The 21634-nt window shown below is 43.0% G+C and overlaps 1 protein-coding gene across 4 annotated transcripts in view; it reads left to right on the top strand.

Annotated features, from left to right (window-relative positions):
* Window positions 1–21634, top strand: part of RELN (reelin) — a 749731-nt gene that overhangs the window by 530798 nt on the left and 197299 nt on the right. For all 4 annotated transcript variants that reach the window (XM_075857310.1, XM_075857311.1, XM_075857308.1 and 1 more), the window contains exons 20-22: window positions 1184–1420; window positions 14531–14723; window positions 21029–21141. In XM_075857310.1, the coding sequence (XP_075713425.1) occupies window positions 1184–1420; window positions 14531–14723; window positions 21029–21141 (543 nt within the window). The remainder of the gene's footprint in view (window positions 1–1183; window positions 1421–14530; window positions 14724–21028; window positions 21142–21634) is intronic.

Here is a 21634-nt window from a genome sequence, read left to right on the forward strand (position 1 = left end):
TTTAATTATACTGTACCAGCAATTTCTTATCTTGAGCCCCACCTATTCTTCTGCTACAAGAAAATCATGCTTTCCATCTATACAATGTATCTACAATGAATACATTTAAGGCCTCATGCACACGAACGTGCTTTTGCGGCCGCAATTCCCCCAAAAATCCACAGGAGAATTGCGGCTCCATTCATTCCTATGGGGCCATGCACACGACCGTCCTTTTCCCAGGAGCCCGCACCGCAGAAAGAACGGACAGAGTTCTTATTGCGGTCGTGTTCTGCGGTCCGGGCTCATTGAAAATAATGGCCGTGGCCATGTGCACGGCCCGCGATTTGCGGGCGGTTCGCAGCTGTCACTCTGTGGCCGGCCGATCCGGAAATCACGGCCGTGCACATGGCTACGGTCGTGTGCATGAGGCCTAAGATGTATTCTGGTTTTAGCAAATAATTGTTAATAAAATAATTCTTTGTATAATTAAATGTCTTACAATTTTCCAATATACTTTCAGTATTAATCTCTTAGATCTCTGCTTGTGGTCATTCAGTAAGAATCTTCAGGGGCATAACGATAAAAGGTCCTGACGTTGGGTAGCACCAGGACGTTGGGTGCTGCATTGCATACATCTGCTTGACACTGCCTGTCATCAGGACTTGTATGCACAGTGGCACAAACCTTGTGTGCTGGGGCCTGATGTGGCAGGGGGGCCTTGTGTGGCAGGCCCTGAGGACAAGTGAAGCCAAAAGCGAGGAGTAGTTAGTATATGCCTTTTGCTTTTTTTTAATGTCTAATCTGGGGTCCGATTTCAGAGTCTGGGGTCTGATCTGGGAGGTAAATGATTAAAATCTGTCTGGGTCTTGTGATGGACACACAGGTGCAGGTCTGGTTACAGTATGTGTATCAGAGATTGGGTCTCGAAAAGAGCTGAGCACCCTGTGTATCCGTTACATGATCAAGGGCGGATTTTTATCCCCTTGGAGTAAACAATGAGGATTCCTATTGAATGACTACAAGCAGCGATCTTGTAAACAATTGAGAATTGATACAGAAAGTATATTGTAAAATTGTATAACTGTATACTATGCAAAAAATAGCATTTTCTTTTCTGGAGAAGGAATACCCCATTACAATATGTGTGATTACGTTTCTGTAAAATCTAGTGATTTATTTTATAATTTTGTTCTTGCTTCAGAATTATATCTGTGGAGCTATCTGAAGAAGCCAAGCAGTTTGGAATTCAATTTAGGTGGTGGCAGCCATACCACTCTGGACAGGGGGAAGATGTTTGGGCCATTGATGAGATCATCATGACATCCGTTCTATTCAACAGTATCAGCCTGGACTTCACCAATCTTGTGGATGTTACTCAGTCTCTTGGATTTTATTTGGGAAATGTGCAGCCATATTGTGGACATGACTGGACTTTATGGTGAGATTCTTATTGAAGATCCTACAGAAAAAAATGTCATGACTGCAATAAAATGCACACACATGCAATACATTCGTATGACTGACTTTTATGCTTCTGTTCCCTTCACAAGCTTAGTGGTGGGTCAGAAAAGAATAAAGAGTGATGGTCATGGTAACAAATATTTGTTTTGGTGCATAAATAATACTGTATATAAGTAACATTTATAGAGGGCTATCAACTGCTTGTAAATGTACTGATATTACTATCCGTAATTTAAAAAAAAAAAAAAAATAGATGTGTTTATGTTTCTTTTTGCAGCTGGAGTGCTTGTTATTGTGATTGTAATTATCATTTTACAGTTTACAGTAAATTCTGGAAATGTGTTCACGATGTACCAAATAGTGCCAAAACAATGTGAGACTAACAGTGTACAAATAACATTGGCTAATGAATAAACTAGGGAATGAAGTTACATCCTATTCAGCTGAATTTCAAGAGTGATCAAGGCCAGTGGCGCTTCTTAAGTAATGACAGGCGATGCGCCCTGTGTGACCACACAGGTCGCAAACCTCTAAAGCCAGCCATGAATGTGTTCATCTTATGGTACAGTCCCACGTAGCGGCGGACGTATGTGGCTGAAACAACACTTACATGCGGTGGTCAATGATACACGATTGTGACGGTAATATCTGGCATAATTGTGCCACCATAATTGCTGGCTAATGCAAATCGGCATGCGACTGCCGCTGCGTGTGACCATACCCTATGTATTCTTAGCTATAGCCATAGATTACTTATAATACTCATGATTCATTTTTGGTTTTTAAATTTGTTTTGTCCCTGGGGCTATTAAGGTAAATGTAACAAATATATTGCTACAATCCCACATGATATCTGCAGTATGCAGCGTTTACCGACAAGACAAGTTTAAGCTCTGTTCACACCACATTTTTTTCTATAAGTTGAGGCATTTTTTTTTTCAGCTTCAAGAAAAAAGTATACTGAAAAATCAAGTATACAACTGGATGCCTATACAGTATTCTGTTGCCATTGACTTTCATCCGAAAAAAACACATTATGGGGCAGATTTACTATTGGTATTGTGCCAGAATTCCAGCCAAGTTGCACCTTGTTTTTGGCGCAAATCATTTTAGACAAATTCATCATTGAAATGAGCCAAAAAGAACCAAAGAACATATGCTTGCGACACGCCTGACGAGAGGGTGTGGCTTATTAGAAAAGGGGGCGTAATTTAAGACAATTTTGTCGCAAAAGAAAAAGTGGACTAAAATGAGTCAACCTAGTGGTATAAAGTTAGTCAGAAGTGTCTAAAGGTGCACCAAATATATCATTCAGCATGAGCCACCGTGATGAATTTTGCACATCCAGTCTAATTCTAAGGGGGGATTCACACGAGCGTGATTTTCGTGCGTGCAGGCCGCGTTTTTTTCGCGCGCCACGCACAGCCCTATAGAAGTCAATGGGGCAGTTCAAACAGTGCGTGATTTTTGCGCAGCGTTTGTTCGCTGCGTACAAAACGCGACAGGTTCAATATCTCCGCGTATTTCGCGCATCACGCACCCATTGAAGTCAATGGGTGCGTGAAAACCACGCAGGTCGCACGGAAGCACTTCCGTGCGAACCGACTGAAACAGCGCACCAGCTGTCAAAAGGATGAATGTAAACAGAAAAGCACCACGTGCTTTTCTGTTTCCAAACATCCAAACGGAGTGTCTTTGAGATGAGCGAACCCGGACAACCGAACCGAACTTCACCGGGCACCGGGTTCGGTCGAACTCATTTTGGCCGAACCCGGCAAAAAAATTCCGGTACGCGACGTCAGGAGATAGTCACTGTCCAGGGTGCTGAAAGAGTTAAACTGTTTCAGCACCATGGACAGTGACTTCCGATCCCAATATACATGAACCTGTAAAAAAAAAACGACGTTCTGACTTACCGATGACTCCCGGCTTCTTCCTCCAGTCTGACCTCCCGGGATGACAATTCAGTCCAAGTGACAGCTCCAGCCAATCACAGGCCAAGCACAGGCTGCAGCGGTCACATGGACTGCCGCGTCATCCAGGGAGGTGGGGCCCGATGTCAAGAGAGGCGCGTCACCAAGGACGCGTCACCAAGGCAACGGCCGGGAGGGAAGTTCTCGGTAAGTACGAACTTTTTCTTTTTTTTAACAGGTTTCTCGATATTGTGTTCGGCATTCACTGTCGAGGGTGCTGAAAGAGTTACTGCCGATCAGTTAGCTCTTTCAGCACCATGGACAGTGACGGGCGTCGACTAGACTCATCTCTATGATGGCGGCTGCGCGAAAATCACGCAGCCGCGCATCATACACGGATGACACACGCAGCTGTCAAGTGGTTTTTGCGCGCGCAAAAACGCAACGTTCGTCTGAATCTGCCCTTAGGGTCAGTTGACACGTTGCATAAATACTGAAGATTTTCCGCAACAGAGTTCGTTGTGGAAAATCTGCAGCAAATACAGTAGCAGCAAAGTGGATGAGATTTAGCTCAGAAATTGACCTGCGGTGCAGAGTTTTATTCCGCAGCATGTCAATTGTACTTGCGTAAATGCTGCTTATCTGTTGCGGGTTTTCCCCATTGATTTCAATGGGAAGGTAAAACCCGCAACAAATAGCAGTTGTTGCGTTTTTTTTGTGGTGGGTTCGCATGGATTCCGCCGCAAAGGACGCAACTCAGAAAAAAAAAATCTTACACTTACCCAGGAGTCTATGTTTCTATGTTTTAATCACAGGCTGGAGCAGCGGTCACATGGGATAAAACATCATCCCAGGAGGCTGGCCTGGATGAGGTCAGAGGGCCAGCCTCCTGTGATGACGCTTTATCCCATGTGACCGCTGCTGCAGCTAATCACAGGCTGCAACAGTCTCCTGGGAAGAAACAACATCCCAGGAGGCTGGCCTGCTAAGAGGCTGGCTAAGTGCTGCAGTTTTTTGCAGCGTACATTCCGGGTGAAAAACTGCACCACAGTTTGGTGCGTTTTTTCGCCCGGAATTCCCTACAGCACACAGGGCGGATACGCTGCGTGCTGTTACGCAGCGTATCCACCCCGTGTGAACTAGGCCTTAAGCTATGTTCACACTGGGCGGATAAGCTGCGGATTTCCCACAACGGATTTCATTACAGAAAATCCGCAGTGGATTACAGTAGCAGCAAAGTGGATGAGATTTAAACAAATCTCATCCCCATTCTGCTGAAAAAATCTACTGAGAAATTGTGCACAAATTTAGTTGTGATGCATTTTTAAATGCGGAATCCTTGCACTTTTGTTGCGTTTTTTTATCCTATTGAGTTCAATAGGGAGGTAAAAGCCGCAACAAATTAGCAAAATAAGAGGGACGCGTCGCAAAGGCAATGCCAGTGAGAGTAAGTATTTCCTTTATGAGCTATGAGTCCCTGCCTCGCTGCCGGACAACTGTCCCGTACTGTAATCATGTTTTCAGTACGGGACAGTAGTTCCACGGAGAGGCAGGGACTCATGGCATCGTACATAACTATGATGCTAGGAGCCCGGCTCCCTGCAGTGTGTTCGGTCCGGGACTTGCGGCCGAAATACGTTCCGTCCATTACGTACGTAACATGCTCGTGTGAACCCAGCCTAATCCACACACTGCGCAAATATAGAACGAAAAATAACGCTCAGAATTTGACCTGCGGTGCGGAATTTTATTCCGCAGCATGTCAATTGTATTTGCGTAAACGCTGCTTATTTGTTGCCGTTTTTGCTTTTTTTTTGCAGCGGGTTCGCAGCGATTCCGCCGCAAAAAACACAGCTCAAAAAAGAAATAAAAATGTTATACTTATCCAGGGGTGGCGCTATATCCAGCATAAGATTGTCTGTGTTTCTCCCGCCAGGCTATGGGTGGATTCACATGCGGCAGATTTTTTTGCAGAAAATTTCTGCGACTGAAAATTAGTAACATTTATCTTAATGGAACTTAAAGAAATCCAAATACCTGCTGCAGAAACTACCCCATTTAGATTAATGAACGGATTTTCAGTCGCAGACATTTCTGCAACAAAATCTCCTGCATAATCTTCTTAGACTGGGTTCCCACATAGCGTAAATGCGGCAGAATTTCAGCAACGGAATTGTGTGCAGAATTTCTGCAGCATTTAGGGTATGGTCACACGTGCCCGTCCGTTACGGCTGAAATTACGGAGCTGTTTTCAGGCGAAAACAGCTCCTGAATTTCAGACATAATGGCATGTGCAGGCGTTTTTCGCAGCGTCCATTACGGACTTAATTGGAGCTGTTTTTCTATAGAGTCAATGGAAAACGGCTCCAATTACGTCCCAAGAAGTGACATGCACTTCTTTGATGCGGGCATCATTTTTACGCGCCGTCTTGACAGCGTAAAACGCCCGAATTACGTCCGTAAATAAACCGTGTGAACATACCCTAACAGTAGCAGTAAAGTGAATGAAATTGAAAAAAAAGTCCGGTCCGGCCTCCCTGGATTGGCTGCAGCGGCGGTCATATGGAATGTAACGTCATCCCCGGAGGCCGGCCTCTGACGTCACTCAGGCCGGCCTTCTGGGATGATGTATCATCCCATGTGACCAGTGCTGCAGCCTGTGATTGGTTCAGCGGTCACATGGGATGACACGTCATCCCAGGAGGCAGGAAGGCAGGAAGGCAGGAAGGAGGAGGGCGTTCTGTGTAAGTATTATTTTTTTTATTTTCCATAGTTATAATTTTTGCTGCGAATACGCCGCAAAAGTCGCAACAATGGGTTTTCTGTTGCGGGTTTTGCATCCCCATTGAATTCAATTGGGAAAACCCGCAACGGAAAATCAACTAAAATGCAGCATAAATGCTGCGGAATTAAATTCTGCAACTGGTCAATTTATTAACGTTTATGATGTCGTTTTTTTCCGCAGTGTGGGCATGAGATTTTCTGAATCTCATCCACTTTGCTGCTACAGTAAATGCTGCGGAATTTACGCACAGAATTCTTATGCGGAAAATCTGCAGCGTTTACGCTACGTGGGAACCCGGCCTTAGGCCAGGTTTCCACATAGCGTAAGCGCTACAAAATTATTGTAATGGAATTCTATGCAGAAATTCCGCAGCATTTACAGTAACAGCAAAGCGAATGACATTAAGAAAATCTCATGCCCACACTGCTGGGGAAAACACAGCAAAAATGTTCATAAATTGACCAGTGGTGCGGAATTTAAATCTGCAGCATGTCAATTTATGCTGCATTTTTATTGCTTTTCTTTTGCGGGTTTTCCACATTGAAATCAATGGGGATGCAAAACCCGCAACAAATAGCAATGTTGCGACTTTTGCAGCAGAATCGTATAAATGTATACTTACCTAGAACTCCCTGCTTCTACCTCCAGTCCGGCCTCGTGGAATGACGTTTCATCCAATGTGACCGCTACAGCCAATCACAGGCTGCAGCGGTCACATGGGCTGCAGCGTCGTCCAGGGAGGCCGGACCAGACGTCAAAGGAGAGATGCATGACCATGCAAACGGCCGCGGTAAGTATAAACATTTCTTTTGTGGTGCGGATTTTGGACGGAATCTGCTGCAGGTTCTAGGTCGGATACGCTGCCTAGTTTTACGCAGCGTATCCGATCCGTGGGAACCCAGCCTTAGGCTAGGTTTCCAGACAGCGCACCACATAAGCGGAATTACTGCTGCGGAAAGCAGCGCTAGAAAAAAAAAAACAGTTCATACTTTCCATGGCGACACGTCCCTCTGACGTCCTGAAGCCCGGCCTCCTGGGATGATGTTTCATCCCATGTGACTGCAGCCCGTGATTGCCTGCAGCGGTCACATAGGATGAAACGTCATCCCTAGAGGCTGGACAGGACGCAGGAGCAGAGAGTTCAGGGTAAGTATGAGATTATTATTTTTTTCGACTTCTGATTTTTGCAGCAGATTCGCTGCGATTCCGCTGCAAAAGTCGCAACACTTAACTATTTGTTGTGGGTTTTACATCCCATTAAATTCAATGGGGAAAATCTGCAACAGAAAATCAACGAGAAAGCAGCATAAATTGACATGCTGCAGATTTAAAATCTGCACTGCAGGTCAATTTATGAATGTTTTCGCTGCGTTTCCTTCTAAATCTCATACAATTTGCTGCTACTGTAAATGCTGAGGAATTTCAGCGCAGAATTGTGTTGCGGAAATTCCACAGCGTTTATGCTACGTGGGAACCCGGTCTAAACACTGCAGAATTTCCACAACAGAATTCTGTGCAGGAATTCTGCAGCATTTAGGGCACATTCAGACGTGGCGGAATTGCTGTTGAATTCCGCTGCGGACAGTCCGCAGTGGAATTCTCCAGCGGACATTTTTTACATTTGTTTCTATACAATTTTAGGAAAGTTAGTTCAGACGTTGCGGAAAACTCCGCTGCGGACCATAGGCTGCGGTGCAGAATTTTCCCTCCACAGCATGCACTGTCTGTTGCGGAGAAGAAGCGGAATTTCACTGCGTATTTCAGACTTTGCAATGCAAAAACTGAAATCTGTGTCAAGTCCGCTGTGTTTTCTGCAACGTCTGAATTACCTGTCAAATATGCAAATGTTGGTGCAGATTCGTTGCATAATTGCCCCAAATCTGCACCAACATTTGCAGCGGAAAAATTCCGCCACGTCTGAACGTGCCCTTAGACTGAGTTCACAAGGGGCGGATACGCTGTGTAAAGATACACAGCGTATCCACGCCGGTGGCTGTAGGGAATTCTGGTTGAAAAATCGCACCAAACTGTGGTGCAGTTTTTTGCCCGGAATGTCCGCTGTGAAAAACTGGCCTCCTTAGCTGCAGCGTTGTTCACATGGGATAAAACGTCATCCCAGGAGGCTGGCCTGTGGGAAGAAACACAGACTTCTGTGTAAGTATAAGATTTTTTTTGGAGTTTGCGTTTTTTGCGGACATTCCGCTGCAAATAATGCAACAACTGCTATTTGATGCAGGCTTTACCTCCCTATTAAATTGAATGGGGAAAACCCGCAACAAATAAGCAGCGTTTACGCAAATACAATTGACATGCTGCGGAATAAAATTCTGCAACGCATGTCAATTTCTGAGCGTTTTTCCCTAAGGGCATGACCAGATGTGGCGTATTTCTTCCGCCACTGTCCGCATCAATGCCGCACATAATCTGCGTTGCAGATTCTGTTGCGGCTCTGCCTAAAATGGGCATTAAATTGATGCGGACTAGCCGTTGCGTATTGAGGTGAAAGTACTTCCCTTCTCTCTATCAGTGCAGGATAGAGACAAGGGACAGCACTTTCCCTAGTAAAAGTAAAAGAATTTCATACTTACCCAGCCGTTGTCTTGGTGACGCGTCCCTCTCTTGACATCCAGCCTGACCTCCCTGGATAACGTGGCAGTCCATGTGACCGCTGCAGCCTGTGATTGGCCTGTGATTGGCTGCAGCCGTCACTTGGACTGAAACGTCATCCCGGGAGGCCGGACTGGAGGAAGAAGCAGGGAGTTCTCGGTAAGTAGGAACTTCTATTTTTTTTACAGGTTGATCTATATTGTGATCGGAAGTCACTGTCCAGGGTGCTGAAACAGTTACTGCCGAACGTTTAACTCTTTCAGCACCCTAGACAGTGACTATCCACTGACGTCGCCTAGCAACGCTCCCGTAATTACGGGTGCAAACACGTAGTCACCCGTAATTACGGGAGCCCCATTGACTTCTATGGGCCTGCCCGTGCCGTAATAACGGCCCGTGATTACGGCCGTTTTTACGTTAGTGTGCATGGGGCCTCAGTCTGGCTGTAGACCTAGAAATACATAGGTCCAGCCAGAATGAAGAAATGTCATGTTCGTAAAACAAATACGCTATGCAGCACACATAACATCTGCGGACTTCATTGCGGAATTTTGACTCTCCATTGAAGTCAATGGAGAAATTCCGCAATGAGTCCGCAACAAGTCCGCTACACGTCCACAACAACCAGTGTATGCTGCGGACACCAAATTCTGCACCGCAGCCTCTGGTCCGCAGCGGAGTTTTCCACAACGTGTAAACGAACCTCAGCTGTGGAAAGCAATGGAGAAACGTGTACGCTGCGGATTTCCGCAGCGGACTGTCCGCAGCGGAATTCCAGAGCAATTCCGTCACGTCTGGTCATGCCCTAAAAGTTCTGGTGTATCAGTGTCTAATGTCTAATGGAGGGATCTTGATGAAATTAAAAATCAACATTAAAGAAAAAAATATTTGAATCTTTTTATCTAATGCGAACTCTAATTAAACTTAAATAAGTATTCGGCTTTTAGTGAATTAAGCTTACTGATTATATAATGTTAAGTTCTTAAAATGTTGTCATTTAATTTGTATAACGGATCCTGACAGTCTTTTAAGATCTCTGCTTGCAGCCATTCAGTGGGAAACTGATCATATAGGTGCATGACTTGTGAGGGTATGTTCACACGGCCTATTTTCGGACGTTTTCCGGGCCGTAAACACCCAGAAAAACAAACGAAAAATCGGAAACAGAACGCCTCCCAACATCAGCCCATTGATTGCAATGGGAAAAACTGTGCTCTGTTCCGATGGGCCGTATTTTTAGGTGGCCGTTTTGAAAAACGACCGCGTAAAAAAACGGCCGCAAAAAAGAAGTGCAGGACACTACTTGGACGTTTTTGGAGCCGTTTTTCATTGACTCAGATTGAAAACAGCTCCAAAAACGGCCGTGAAAATCGCGAGTGGCTTAAAAAAAACATCTGAAAATCAGGAGCTGTTTTCCCTTGAAAACTGCTCTGTATTTTCAGACGTTTTTAAGTTTGCATGTGAACATACCCTTAAATCACCAGAGGTTTTTTCTGTAATGAGCCATGCATCTGTGTAAGCATCACATGACCAGGACATATTTTCCTCCTCTGGAAATAAACGGGGAAAAAAAGATTCCCATTCACTGACAGCAAGCAAAGATCTTGAAAACTGAGCAGTATTGATAGACAAGTAAATTAAAACATTACCTAATTTTTTTAATACAATAAATACCATTTATTTTCTGAAACGGAAGAATAATTTAGGCCTCCTTCACGTCTCTGGCAATTTAAACTGTGCATAGATTGCTGCAGTCTGGCTGTACTGTACTGTGAAACACATGGCCTTTATGTGCTTCACCTGTGCTTACTGCGCATCTGAAAACCACAATTCAAAATTGTTGCAATTTCTGGTGAAAAGGCATGCGGTTATTGCCACGCTACACATAAGTGCTATGTGTATGAGCACCTAATAAACCTTCAAGACCATTCAGATACTTTATTGTGATGCATCTTGACTTATAGAGATCAGATTATATTGTAGCGCACCTCAGTCATATCCCTATCATGCAGTTTTATCGGCCAGCACATTACAGCAATGTGATTCCACCTTGTGATCATCTTTCTATGTGAAGGGGTCGGCTGTGCATGCTGCAGAGAATGTTCTCTAGCAGTGATAATGAGGCTGTGGATGCAGCATTATCCACTTCTAACAAGGACATGGGAAGTCCTCACAGCTCATTAAAGTGAATTGACATGACTTGCACCGCGGTGCTTGCTTTTCCTTAATCAACTAATCAAAACAAAATTTAAAAAAAACACCATCGCATTGTCCTTTACTTCATTCTATTACTTCAGTATTACTCATAATATATCTAAACATATATATATATATATATATATATATACATATATATATATATATATATATATATATATATATATATATATATATATATATATATAATAATTATTATTATTTTCTACACCAATATTGCAATCTGAATCCACTCTTCGTCTTTAGTAAACTGTGGTTAGTTTGGCATCCCTCCAGCTTCGTGTCTATTTAGCTCTCAATAGTTTTTGTTTTTTTACCCATGGCTTTTACGCAGATAAAGATTTATTTGCATGAAAAATGTCCTCACTGGGAACCTTGACAATTGTTTTTGTTTTGTTTTATCCATTAGAATCACTATAATTTCTGACACTGTGCAGATTTTTTTTTACTATTAGGCCGGGTTTACACGAGCGTGTGCGTTTTGCGCACGCAAAAACGCGGCGTTTTGCGTGCGCAAAAGGCACTTAACAGCTCCGTGTGTCATCAGCGTATGATGCGCGGCTGTGAGATTTTCGCGCAGCCGCCATCATTATGACACTCCGTTTGGATGTTTGTAAACAGAAAAGCACATGGTGGTTTTCTGTTTACATTCATAGTTTGACAGCTGTTGAGCGAATCACGCTTGTCCCACGGAACTGCTTCCGTGTGACATGCGTGGTTTTCACGAACCCATTGACTTCAATGGGTGCGTGATGCGCGAAAATCGCACAAATATAGGACATGTCGTGAGTTTTTCGCAGCGGACTCACGCTGCGCAAAACTCACGGACTGTCTGCACTGCCCCATAGACTAACATAGGTCCGTACAACACGCGTGAAAATCACGCGTGTTGCACGGACGTATATCACGCTTGTGTAAATGAGACCTTAAATAAATAAAATACATTCAAAGTGCAATATTTTTAGCTAAGTTGGGTCCACACATTTATGTTTGTTTGTTGAAAATCTTATTTCAAATGAAAACCTGAGCATGTAATATGAAGTTAGTCTCTACTTTGCTGCTACAACAGCCTTTAGGGCTAGAAATCACGCGCGTCGCACGGACCTATGTTAGTGAATGGGGCCGTTCAGACTGTCAGTGAATTTCACGCAGCGTATGTCCGCTGCGTGAAACTCACGACACGTGCTTTTCTGATTGTAAACATAAAAACAGAGTGTCATAATGATGCCGGCTGCGTGAAAATCACACAGCCACGCACCATATGCTGATGACACACGGACCTTTTGCGCGCGCAAAACGCAAAATGTCCATGTGAATAAGGCCTTAAATGTATAACGTTTCTTTTAACATTGGAGACTAAGGCCGACAGATGCTTCTGATGAATGCCATCTGTCGGCCATCCATTGCCCATAGACTTCCAGATTAAAAAAAAGTATACGTTTAATGTACTGTATACGTTATTTACTGGGTGACTGCGATGTATACTTTTTTTAACATGGTAGTCTATGAATGACGGATTGCTGACGGATGGTATCCGTCAGAGGTATACATTTTTTGTAAATTTTTGTTTACTAACTCGCTGGATACATCTCGGTTATGTCAGATTTAGGCTCTGATCACATCTGCGTCGTAAACTCTGTTAGGTGCTTGCGTCGCAGATTTCGTCATTTTTCAGACAAAATGTCTGAAACAATGACGGAAACTGGACAGAAACCATTAGGGTATGTTCACATGTTTACTAAAAAACGTCTGAAAATATGGAGCTGTTTTCAAGGGGAAACAGCTCCTGATTTGAAGCCATTTTTTTAAGCAAACTCACGTTCTTCGCTGCATTTTTTAAGGACGTTTTTGGAGCAGTTTTTCTATAGAGTCAATGAAAAACGGCTCCAAAAAACGGCTCAAGAAGTGACATATACTTCTTTTTCACAGGCGTTTTTTTACGCGCCCGTTTTTAAAAACGGCCGCGTAAAAAAACAGCCCGTTAGAACAGAACACTGTATTTCCCATTGAAATCAATAGGCAGATGTTTGAAGGCGTTCTGCTTCCGATCTTTTGGACGTTTTTCGGCCGTTTACGGCCCTAAAAACAGCCGAAAATAAGTTGTGTACACATACCCTTAATGTCAACGGTCATGCAGCAGATTTGTCACTGTTGTTTTTCTTGTTGTTTTGCTCCTATGACAGAGCAGAACGGAAAATGCAGATGTGAACGAGAAAGTAAGAGTGGACACATCTGCATTAGTAGCATCGAGTACAGAGCCTAACAGTTAGGGTATGTTCACACGGCGGGGGTCCGTAACGGCTGAAATTACGGGGATGTTTCAGCCTGAAAACATCCCCGTAATTTCAGCCGTACCGGCATGTGCAGGCGCTTGAACGCCGCGTCAATTACGGCCGTAATTAGCGCTGCTATTCATTGGAGTCAATGAATAGCGGCTCCAATTACGGCCAAAGAAGTGACAGGTCACTTCTTCTACGCGGGCGTCAATTTACGCGCCGTCATTTGACAGCGGCGCGTAAATATACGCCTCGTGTGAACAGACAAACGTCTGCCCATTGCTTTCAATGGGCAGATGTTTGTCAGCGCTATTGAGGCGCTATTTTCGGGCGTAATTCGGGGCAAAAACGCCCGATTTACGTCCGTAAATAGGCCGTGTGAACATATCCGTATGATTATTTATGTGACTAATCGTCGATTTTTTTTGCTGGTAATTCTGTTAATTACTTTAGAAACTTCTACCATTTTTAAAGTGTAGCTAAACTTTTGACAAACTTCTGACACGTCATAGTGACATGTCAGAAGTTTGGATTGGTGGGGGTCCGAGCACTGAGACCCCCACCAATCTCTAGAACGAAGCAGCTCAAGTGCTCGTGTGAGCGCTCAGCCGCTTCATGTCTGTTCGGCTTTTTCCAGAAAGCCGATGTATCAGAGTACAGGCTCATAGACTTTCTATTGAGTCTGTACACAGATACATTTATTTCCGGAAATAGCCGAACAGACACGAAGCGGCTGAGCGCTCACACGAGAGATTCAGCTGCTTCGTTCTAGCGATTGGTGGGGGTCTCAGCGCTCGGACCCCTACCAATACAAACTTCTGACATGTCACTATGACATGTCAGAAGTTTAGACAAAAAGTAGGAGAAGAGGCCTCCAGCTCACCTTGTATGCTTGTTTGGCTCAGATAACCCTGCACGGATCCTCGTGTCGGCGCACGATGAATAAACAGCAGTAGAAGAGAAAAGTTGGATCCAGCGTGGGATATAAGTAAAATGGAAACTTGTTCCAAGTTTAATGGTCAAAATCTAAAAATCAGGACTTAGTTAAAGTGTAGAATCCTGAAGTGTGAGGAGAGGTATCGTAGGTAGAGGAAGCCTACGCGTTTCAGACGCTTCCAGCGTCCTTAGTCATGGCTGATGATATGTCAGAAGTTTGTCAAATGTTTAGCTACACTTTAACTGAACCAAGTACTTGAATTGAAATGACCATTTTTATCACTTTTATGTCTTATTACGTTTTGGAGATGTTGACTGATAATATTTAACAAATGTTGTTTTGTTCTGAAAAGTTTTACAGGAGACTCTAAACAATCTACCAGCACACGTTATGTAGAGACACAATCCATGCAGATTGGAGCATCTTATATGATCCAGTTTAATTTAGTAATGGGATGTGGTGAGCAGTTCACGCCACATATGGACAATCAAGTGAAATTGGAGTATTCAACCAACCATGGTCTGACATGGCATCTTGTGCAAGAGGTAAGAGTTAGCTCATATAAAGGACGCATACGCTGTGTAGTTTTACGCATCATATCCGAACCATGGGAACCTGGCGTTAATCAGACATATATCTCTGCACAGTGTGAGGAATGGGAGTGAGAAGATCTCACAATTATTGGTTGTTGGGAGAGAGCTGAGATATAGAGGTAATCTTGGCCGGCACAAAGCTGGAATGGTTGACAGGAAATCTTCTTGTGTCATAAACTATATGCCCTGTTAGGACATATGGATGTCATAGAGGGGGCCCTGCTGTAGCTACTGCAGAGAAATGTATAGCTAGGTAACGAATGAGAGGCCACCAATCACACATAAAGTATGTGAAAGATAGACCACATCGGTGTGCACCACCTAGGTAAGTATGTACAAATGGAGAAAGGGAGGAGAAAGAAAGTGTGTGGTCTTGTAATATATAACTTTTATTTGTTTGATTATAATAGACAATAAATGTTAAAAGTTACAATTAGTTGCACGAATTGGAACTTTTATCATTTATTGTCTATTTTAATCAAACAAATAAAAGTTATATATTACAAGACCTCACACTTTCCTTCTCCTCCCTTTCCCCATTTGTACAGAAATGTATAGCTAGCCACAGCTTCCCCCAGCGATAATAGCTGGTCACCAGGGATAGACCCACGGCCATCACGGACACCTTCAAATAATTTTGCATCAAAGCTTAAAGTTTTGTAAAAAAAATGCTTAAAAATTCATATTAAAAAAATGCTTAAAAATTCATATTTGTGACTAAGAGTCCAACTCAGCAAAGCCGGAAATGCAGAAGTTCTCACAAAAATAGAAGCTCAAGATGTGCAGAGTTCATAATGTATATATCTACATGCACATATCTTCATGTAATACCAGAATTAAAGAGAAACAAAAATCTAGATACAGAAGCCAGTAAACATCCAATTCACAATTCACATCCAATTCCATTTAGAACAAATCTAAATGGAAAATCTATATGTGCAATAACGAGTACATCCATTTTTTTTTTTAGAAGTACTTGTTTTTATCCCCATGTACGATTTATTTCCTCCATATTGGTCAGTCCACGCGGTCTAAACAGGCCATTTATTATATAGTCAACCTTAGAATTAATATGCAGTATAAGAAAAATAATTCTGTGCAATGACTAATTATTAAGTAAAAAAAAAAAGTCATAGATAGCTTCAAGAACTTTTTTTACTTTTATTTTTTTTATAATCATTTACCTATACAAAAACGATTGTACCTTTCTACTGAAAATGATTAGAATGTCAGAAGGCAGCACATGTATCTAGCATAGTCTAAGTGCAGTTGCACACAACCTAGTGCCACTCAGGCCATTTTTCACGGAATACGAGTGGCGCCCGATAGTTTTCACAGACCCATTCACTTTAGTGGGTGAACCGGGTCTGTGAAAACGGACCCAACTTTCACATCTGTGGAAAGATAGGACATGTCTTATCTTACCACGGATCACAGATGGGACCTGGCTGGTGCATACTGTCGTGTGCATGAGGCATAAGGCTATGTTTACACATCGTGATTTGTTGCTGATTTAGGCCTGATCCAGACAAACGTATTATACGTCCATGTGCTGTCCGTTAAAAAAACCGGACAGCACACGGACCCATGCAATTCAATGGGACTATTCCCATGTCCGTGTTTTTCACGCATCATGTGTCCGTTTCGGGAATCTCACTGCATTTCTTAGTTTGGTTAATTTTTGCGGACCACGTCACCCATTGAAGTCAATGGGTGCGTGAAAAAGACGGACAGCACACGGACGACACCTGTGTGCTGTCCTTTTTTTTCACACACGAGTTGCTAAAGAAATGAAAAAAATAAAATAAAACAGGAACACTGATACCATATGGAACTGAAATGCAAAACGGACACGTTCATCTAAATCAGGCCTGAGGTGCAGAATTTTGAGCCAAAGCCAGGAGTGGTTTAAAAAAGAATGGGAAATATAAAGGAAGAACATACTCAAAAATCAGCATAAAAATATTTACCAAATGTTTTTGCAGAAATTTTCTGCGACTGAAGATCTGAAATCCATACACCTGCTGCTGAAAAAAACCCATTCAGATGAATGAAAATGATTTTCCAGAAAATTTATGCAAGAAAATCTTTTGCGTGTTGACCCTTAGGCCGGGTTCCCACGGAGATGCGCTACGTAAAAATCACGCAGCGTGTCCGACTTGGAATCCGCCATACATTCCATCCGAAAAATTTTCTGCGGAAAGCAGCAGTAAAAAACGCTCAAACTTACCTAGGCCGTTGCTATGGCGACTCGTCCCTCCTTTGCAGTCCGGTCCAGCCTCCCTGGATGATGATGCAGCCCATGTGACTGCTGCAGCCTGTGATTGGCTACAGCAGTCACATGGGATGCAACGTAATCCCAAGAGACGGGGCTGGACGAAGAAACACAAACTACTGGGTAAGTACAGTATGTTTTGTTTTTTTTCCCCGTAGTTGTGATTTTTGCAGCGTAATCATTGCGAATATGCCGCAAAAGTCGCAACACTTGGCTTTCTGTTGTGGGTTTTGCATCCCCATTGAAGTTAATGGGGAAAACCTGCAACGGAAAATCAACTAAAATGCAGCATAAATTGACATGCTGTAGATTTAAATTCCGCACCGCAGGTCATGTTATTAACGTTTTTGCTGCGTTTTTTTTCCGCAGTGTGGGCATGAGATTTTCTAAATCTCATCCACTTTGCTGCTACTGTAAATGCTGCGGAATTTCCGCTCAGAATTCCGTTGCGGAAATTCCACAGCGTTTATGCTACGTGGGAACCCGGCCTTAGGCCTTGTTCACACAGTGCGGATTTGATGCAGATTTTGCATTTATTTTTTAAGCCAAAACCGGAATTGAATCCAGGAGCGTAGACACTTTAATGCCTTCCTTTATAGATTTCTTCTGTTTGGGTTCCGTTCCTGGTTTTGATTTAAAAAAAAAAAACTTAAAATCTGCAGCAAATTTGAACTGTTTGAACAAGGCCAAAATCTGCTGTGGAATCTCATATAAAACGCAGAAAAATCCGTCACATGAATCCACAGAAAATTGTTTTGTTGGGCATATTTCTGTGGAAACACTGAAAATTTTCTGCAGCAGTTTTACCTGCGGATTTAGGGCACATTCAGACGTGGCAGAATTTTTCTGCTACAAATGTTGGTGCAGATTTGGGGCAATTACGCAACGAATCTGCACCAACATTTGCATATTTGACAGGTAATTCAGACGTTGCAGAAAACACAGCGGACTTGCCACAGATTTCAGTTTTTGCATTGCAAAGGCTGAAATACGCAGTAAAATTCCGCTTCTTCTCCGCAACAGACAGTGTAGGCTGCGGACTGAAAATTCCGCACCGCAGCCTATGGTCCGCAGCAGAGTTTTCCGCAACGTCTGCACGAAGATAACTAAAAAGGTTTGGAAACCAATGGACAAACTGTCTGCTAGGGATTTCTACTGCGGACTGTCCGCAGCAGAATTCCACAGCAATTCCGCCACGTCTGAATGTGCCCTAAGTGGGTGAAGCATTGAATGTAGCAAACTTTATGTGCATCTGCAGTGTTTCTGCTGCATAAGGCCTTATTCACACGAACGTGATTTTCACGCGCGTCGCACGGACCTATCTTAATGAATGGGGCCATTCAGACTGTCAGTGAATTTCATGCAGCATATGTGCGCTGCGTGAAACTCACAACATGTCCTATATTTGGCCGTGTTTCGCGCAGCAGGCACCCATTGAAGTCAATGGGTGCGTGCAAATCGCGCTCGGCACACGGAAGCACTTCCGGGTGCCGTGCATGATGCGAGCTCCAGTAGTAAAATAAATGAATGAATGAATGAAAACAGAAAAGCACCACGTGCTTTTCTGTTTGTGTCATCATGATGCCGGCTGCGCGAAAATCACGCAGCCACGCATCATATGCTGATGACACACGGACCTTTTGCACGCGCAAAACGCAGCGTTTTTTGCGCGCGCAAAACGGACACGTCCGTGTGAATAAGGCCTAACTTTGCTCAAAACACATCAAAACTTGCGTATTTTAGTGCGGAATTTACTCTCCCCATTCAAGTCGCGCCAAACACAGCATTTCCGAACAGAATACAGAGCGCAGATTTCCGTACAAATTTTAGCTTTTTTTTTTGCAGTATGTGGTGGAGATGTGCAAAAATCTCATCCACTTTGCTGCTACTGTGAGAGTATGTTCACACGCTTAACAAAAAACTGAGCTGTTTTCAAGGGAAAACACCCTCTGATTTGCAGCCGTTTTTAATGCGTTTTTTACGGCCGTTTTTGGAGCTGTTTTTCTGTTGACCCAATGAAAAACGTCTGCAAAAACGGTTCAAGATGTGACATGCACTTGTTTTTTACGGATTGTTTTTTTACGCGTCATTTTTAAAAAGGGCCGCGTACAAAACACCCTGTGGGAACAGAACGCTGTTTTTCCCATTGAAATCAATGGGCAGATGTTTGGAGGCGTTCAGCCTACGTATTTTCAGCTGTTTTTTGGGACATTAACGGCCCGAAAAACGGCTGACAATAGGCCGTGTGAACATACCCAAAGGGTGTAATCACACGTTCTTTCATTTTGCACGGAAATCGTGGCAAATCGCAGAAAAACGCATGTTTTTTCGGTGCGGTCAAGAGCTGCTCGGCAAAAAATGCAGCACAACAGCACGCATACTTTTTTCTGTGATTTGCCAAGATTTCTGTGCTAATTGCAAAACCGCGAATGGCGGCAAGAAAAAATGCAACCGCACCATGTGAATACACCCTGCCATTTTTCACGTCCGGGGTGCATCCGTGCTGCACCCCTGCGGGATGCGTTATCACACATCCCCCATAGGCTAGAGTCTATGGAGTGATGCGTGAAATGCAAAAAAATAGGACCTGTTCTATTTTTTAACGAACCCTTCACACGGTCAATTGAAACAAAGGCTGTGGGAACGGCCACATTGAATTACATAGGTCCATGTGATGGCCGTTGTTTCAACCCTCAGCCTTATTCACACGAATGTTGAAATCGTCCGTGTGATGGCCGTTTTTTTTTTAACGGCCGTCACAAGGTTGCATGTCTTTCTATGGGGCTGTTCACACAGCTGTTTTAATGGACCGTGTGAAGGGCCCATGAAAAAATAGGACATATCCTATTTTTGACAATTTTCACGGATCCCTCAATAGACTCAAGTCTATGAGGGATCCGTGAAAAAGGGTCCTGCACGGCCGATTTAACACATGTTCATCTGAATTAAACCTTAATGCTGCTGAATTTCCACACAGAATTCCATTGCGGAAATTCCACAGTGTATCCGGACTGTGGGAACATATCTTTATAGGATCTTATTTTCTTCTTTTCTCCTTCTGATGTAGTCTAGTAGGGGAAATGAGACCAAATCCTGCGCTTATTAGAGCTTCATAACAAAAACTAAAATGTAGAACACTCCATACAGCGGTCTTTAGTCATTCTACAGACAGCGCAAATTAAATGTTTTCATTTTTCTGTGTTAATTTGACTCAGGAATACATCAAAAATGGTAATCCGCTCAAAGATATGAAGATATGTAAATGTGTGTTTTATGTTAGTGTATGATTTATAGAGTGAACTTTCTGGTGGACCTCTGATTATCTGGTAAAAACATTTGCAGTGAAGCTTTCAGCAGTGGGTTTTCCGTACAGAGGAATGAATACAGTATTTGGTCCCATTGTGCCTGTGTTATCTCAAATTGGTCCTGATGGCTGAGTGCTGAGCAGAAAGCCTGCCACTTAATTAGTTTTGCCACACTACCAGGTGTTTTCTCGATAAAAGGATAATAATGAACACAATTCAATCAGTAAACAACAATTTCAGCCAGAGAGGTTTTGATGTTTTTTATATCTTAATAATGGTTCCTACACTTTCAGCGACACACAATTATTGAAAATATTTGGATGGCACCATTAAAACTTAAGAGCTATGTTTTTTCTCTTTGTGGCAAGCTCCGTCCTTCAGGTTCAGTCCCTTGTGTATCCTGGTTGTAAGCAATAATGCATATGATTTAATATGATCATAAAGAAACTGTGTTATTTGTTCGCATCAGCCTCATATACAGACTATATAATACATTTCAGAAAATGTTACATGCAAAATGACTGGGCATGTAGCTCTGTTCCCTCTAGCCATATTTTCAGTTATTACAGTTTTTCAGTTTGCTATACCTTTAATTGTTAATATTTAAATATTAAATGAATACAATAGTTGCTTTATTTAGAAACACATATTTCAATTGAAAATACTTTGTTTTCCAGGAATGTCTGCCAAGTATGCCCAGCTGCCAGGAGTTCACCTCAGCAAGCATCTATCATTCAAGTGAATTTACTCATTGGAGAAGAATAACATTGCCTTTGCCACAAAAGACCTGGTAAGTTAATGCAGTAAACTCAAGCTTTAAGATTGAAGTCTTTGTTTAAATATTTCCTGGCAATATCAGTTTTACCGTGCCTTCTGCTTTCTTTCAAGTTTACTCACATATATAAGCATGGCATGACTTTTGGATATGGGATGGAACATATCTCCACCTTAAAGGGGTTTTCCTGCCAGTAAAAATTGATGGCCTGTCCTCAGGATAGGCCATCAATAGCTGAAGGGTCGGGGTCCCCATCAATCGGCTGTTTTGAAGGGGGTGTAGCAGTCAAACGAGTGCTGCTTCCCCTTTATTTCTTCTTGCTCACTGTGAATTGTCGACACACGTAGCGGCGATTCACAGGTATTGCAGCCTTATTCTCTTATTCACTTCAATGAGAGAAAAGGCTGCAATACCTGTGAATCGCCCGCTGAGCTATGCTGTTTCCGTAACTCCAATAGTAGTGAATAGCATTTACGGAAGCAGAGTAGCATGCGAGCTACACTGTTTC

This window comes from Rhinoderma darwinii, chromosome 3 (assembly GCF_050947455.1).
Source record: "Rhinoderma darwinii isolate aRhiDar2 chromosome 3, aRhiDar2.hap1, whole genome shotgun sequence".
NCBI classification, from domain to species: domain Eukaryota; kingdom Metazoa; phylum Chordata; class Amphibia; order Anura; family Rhinodermatidae; genus Rhinoderma; species Rhinoderma darwinii.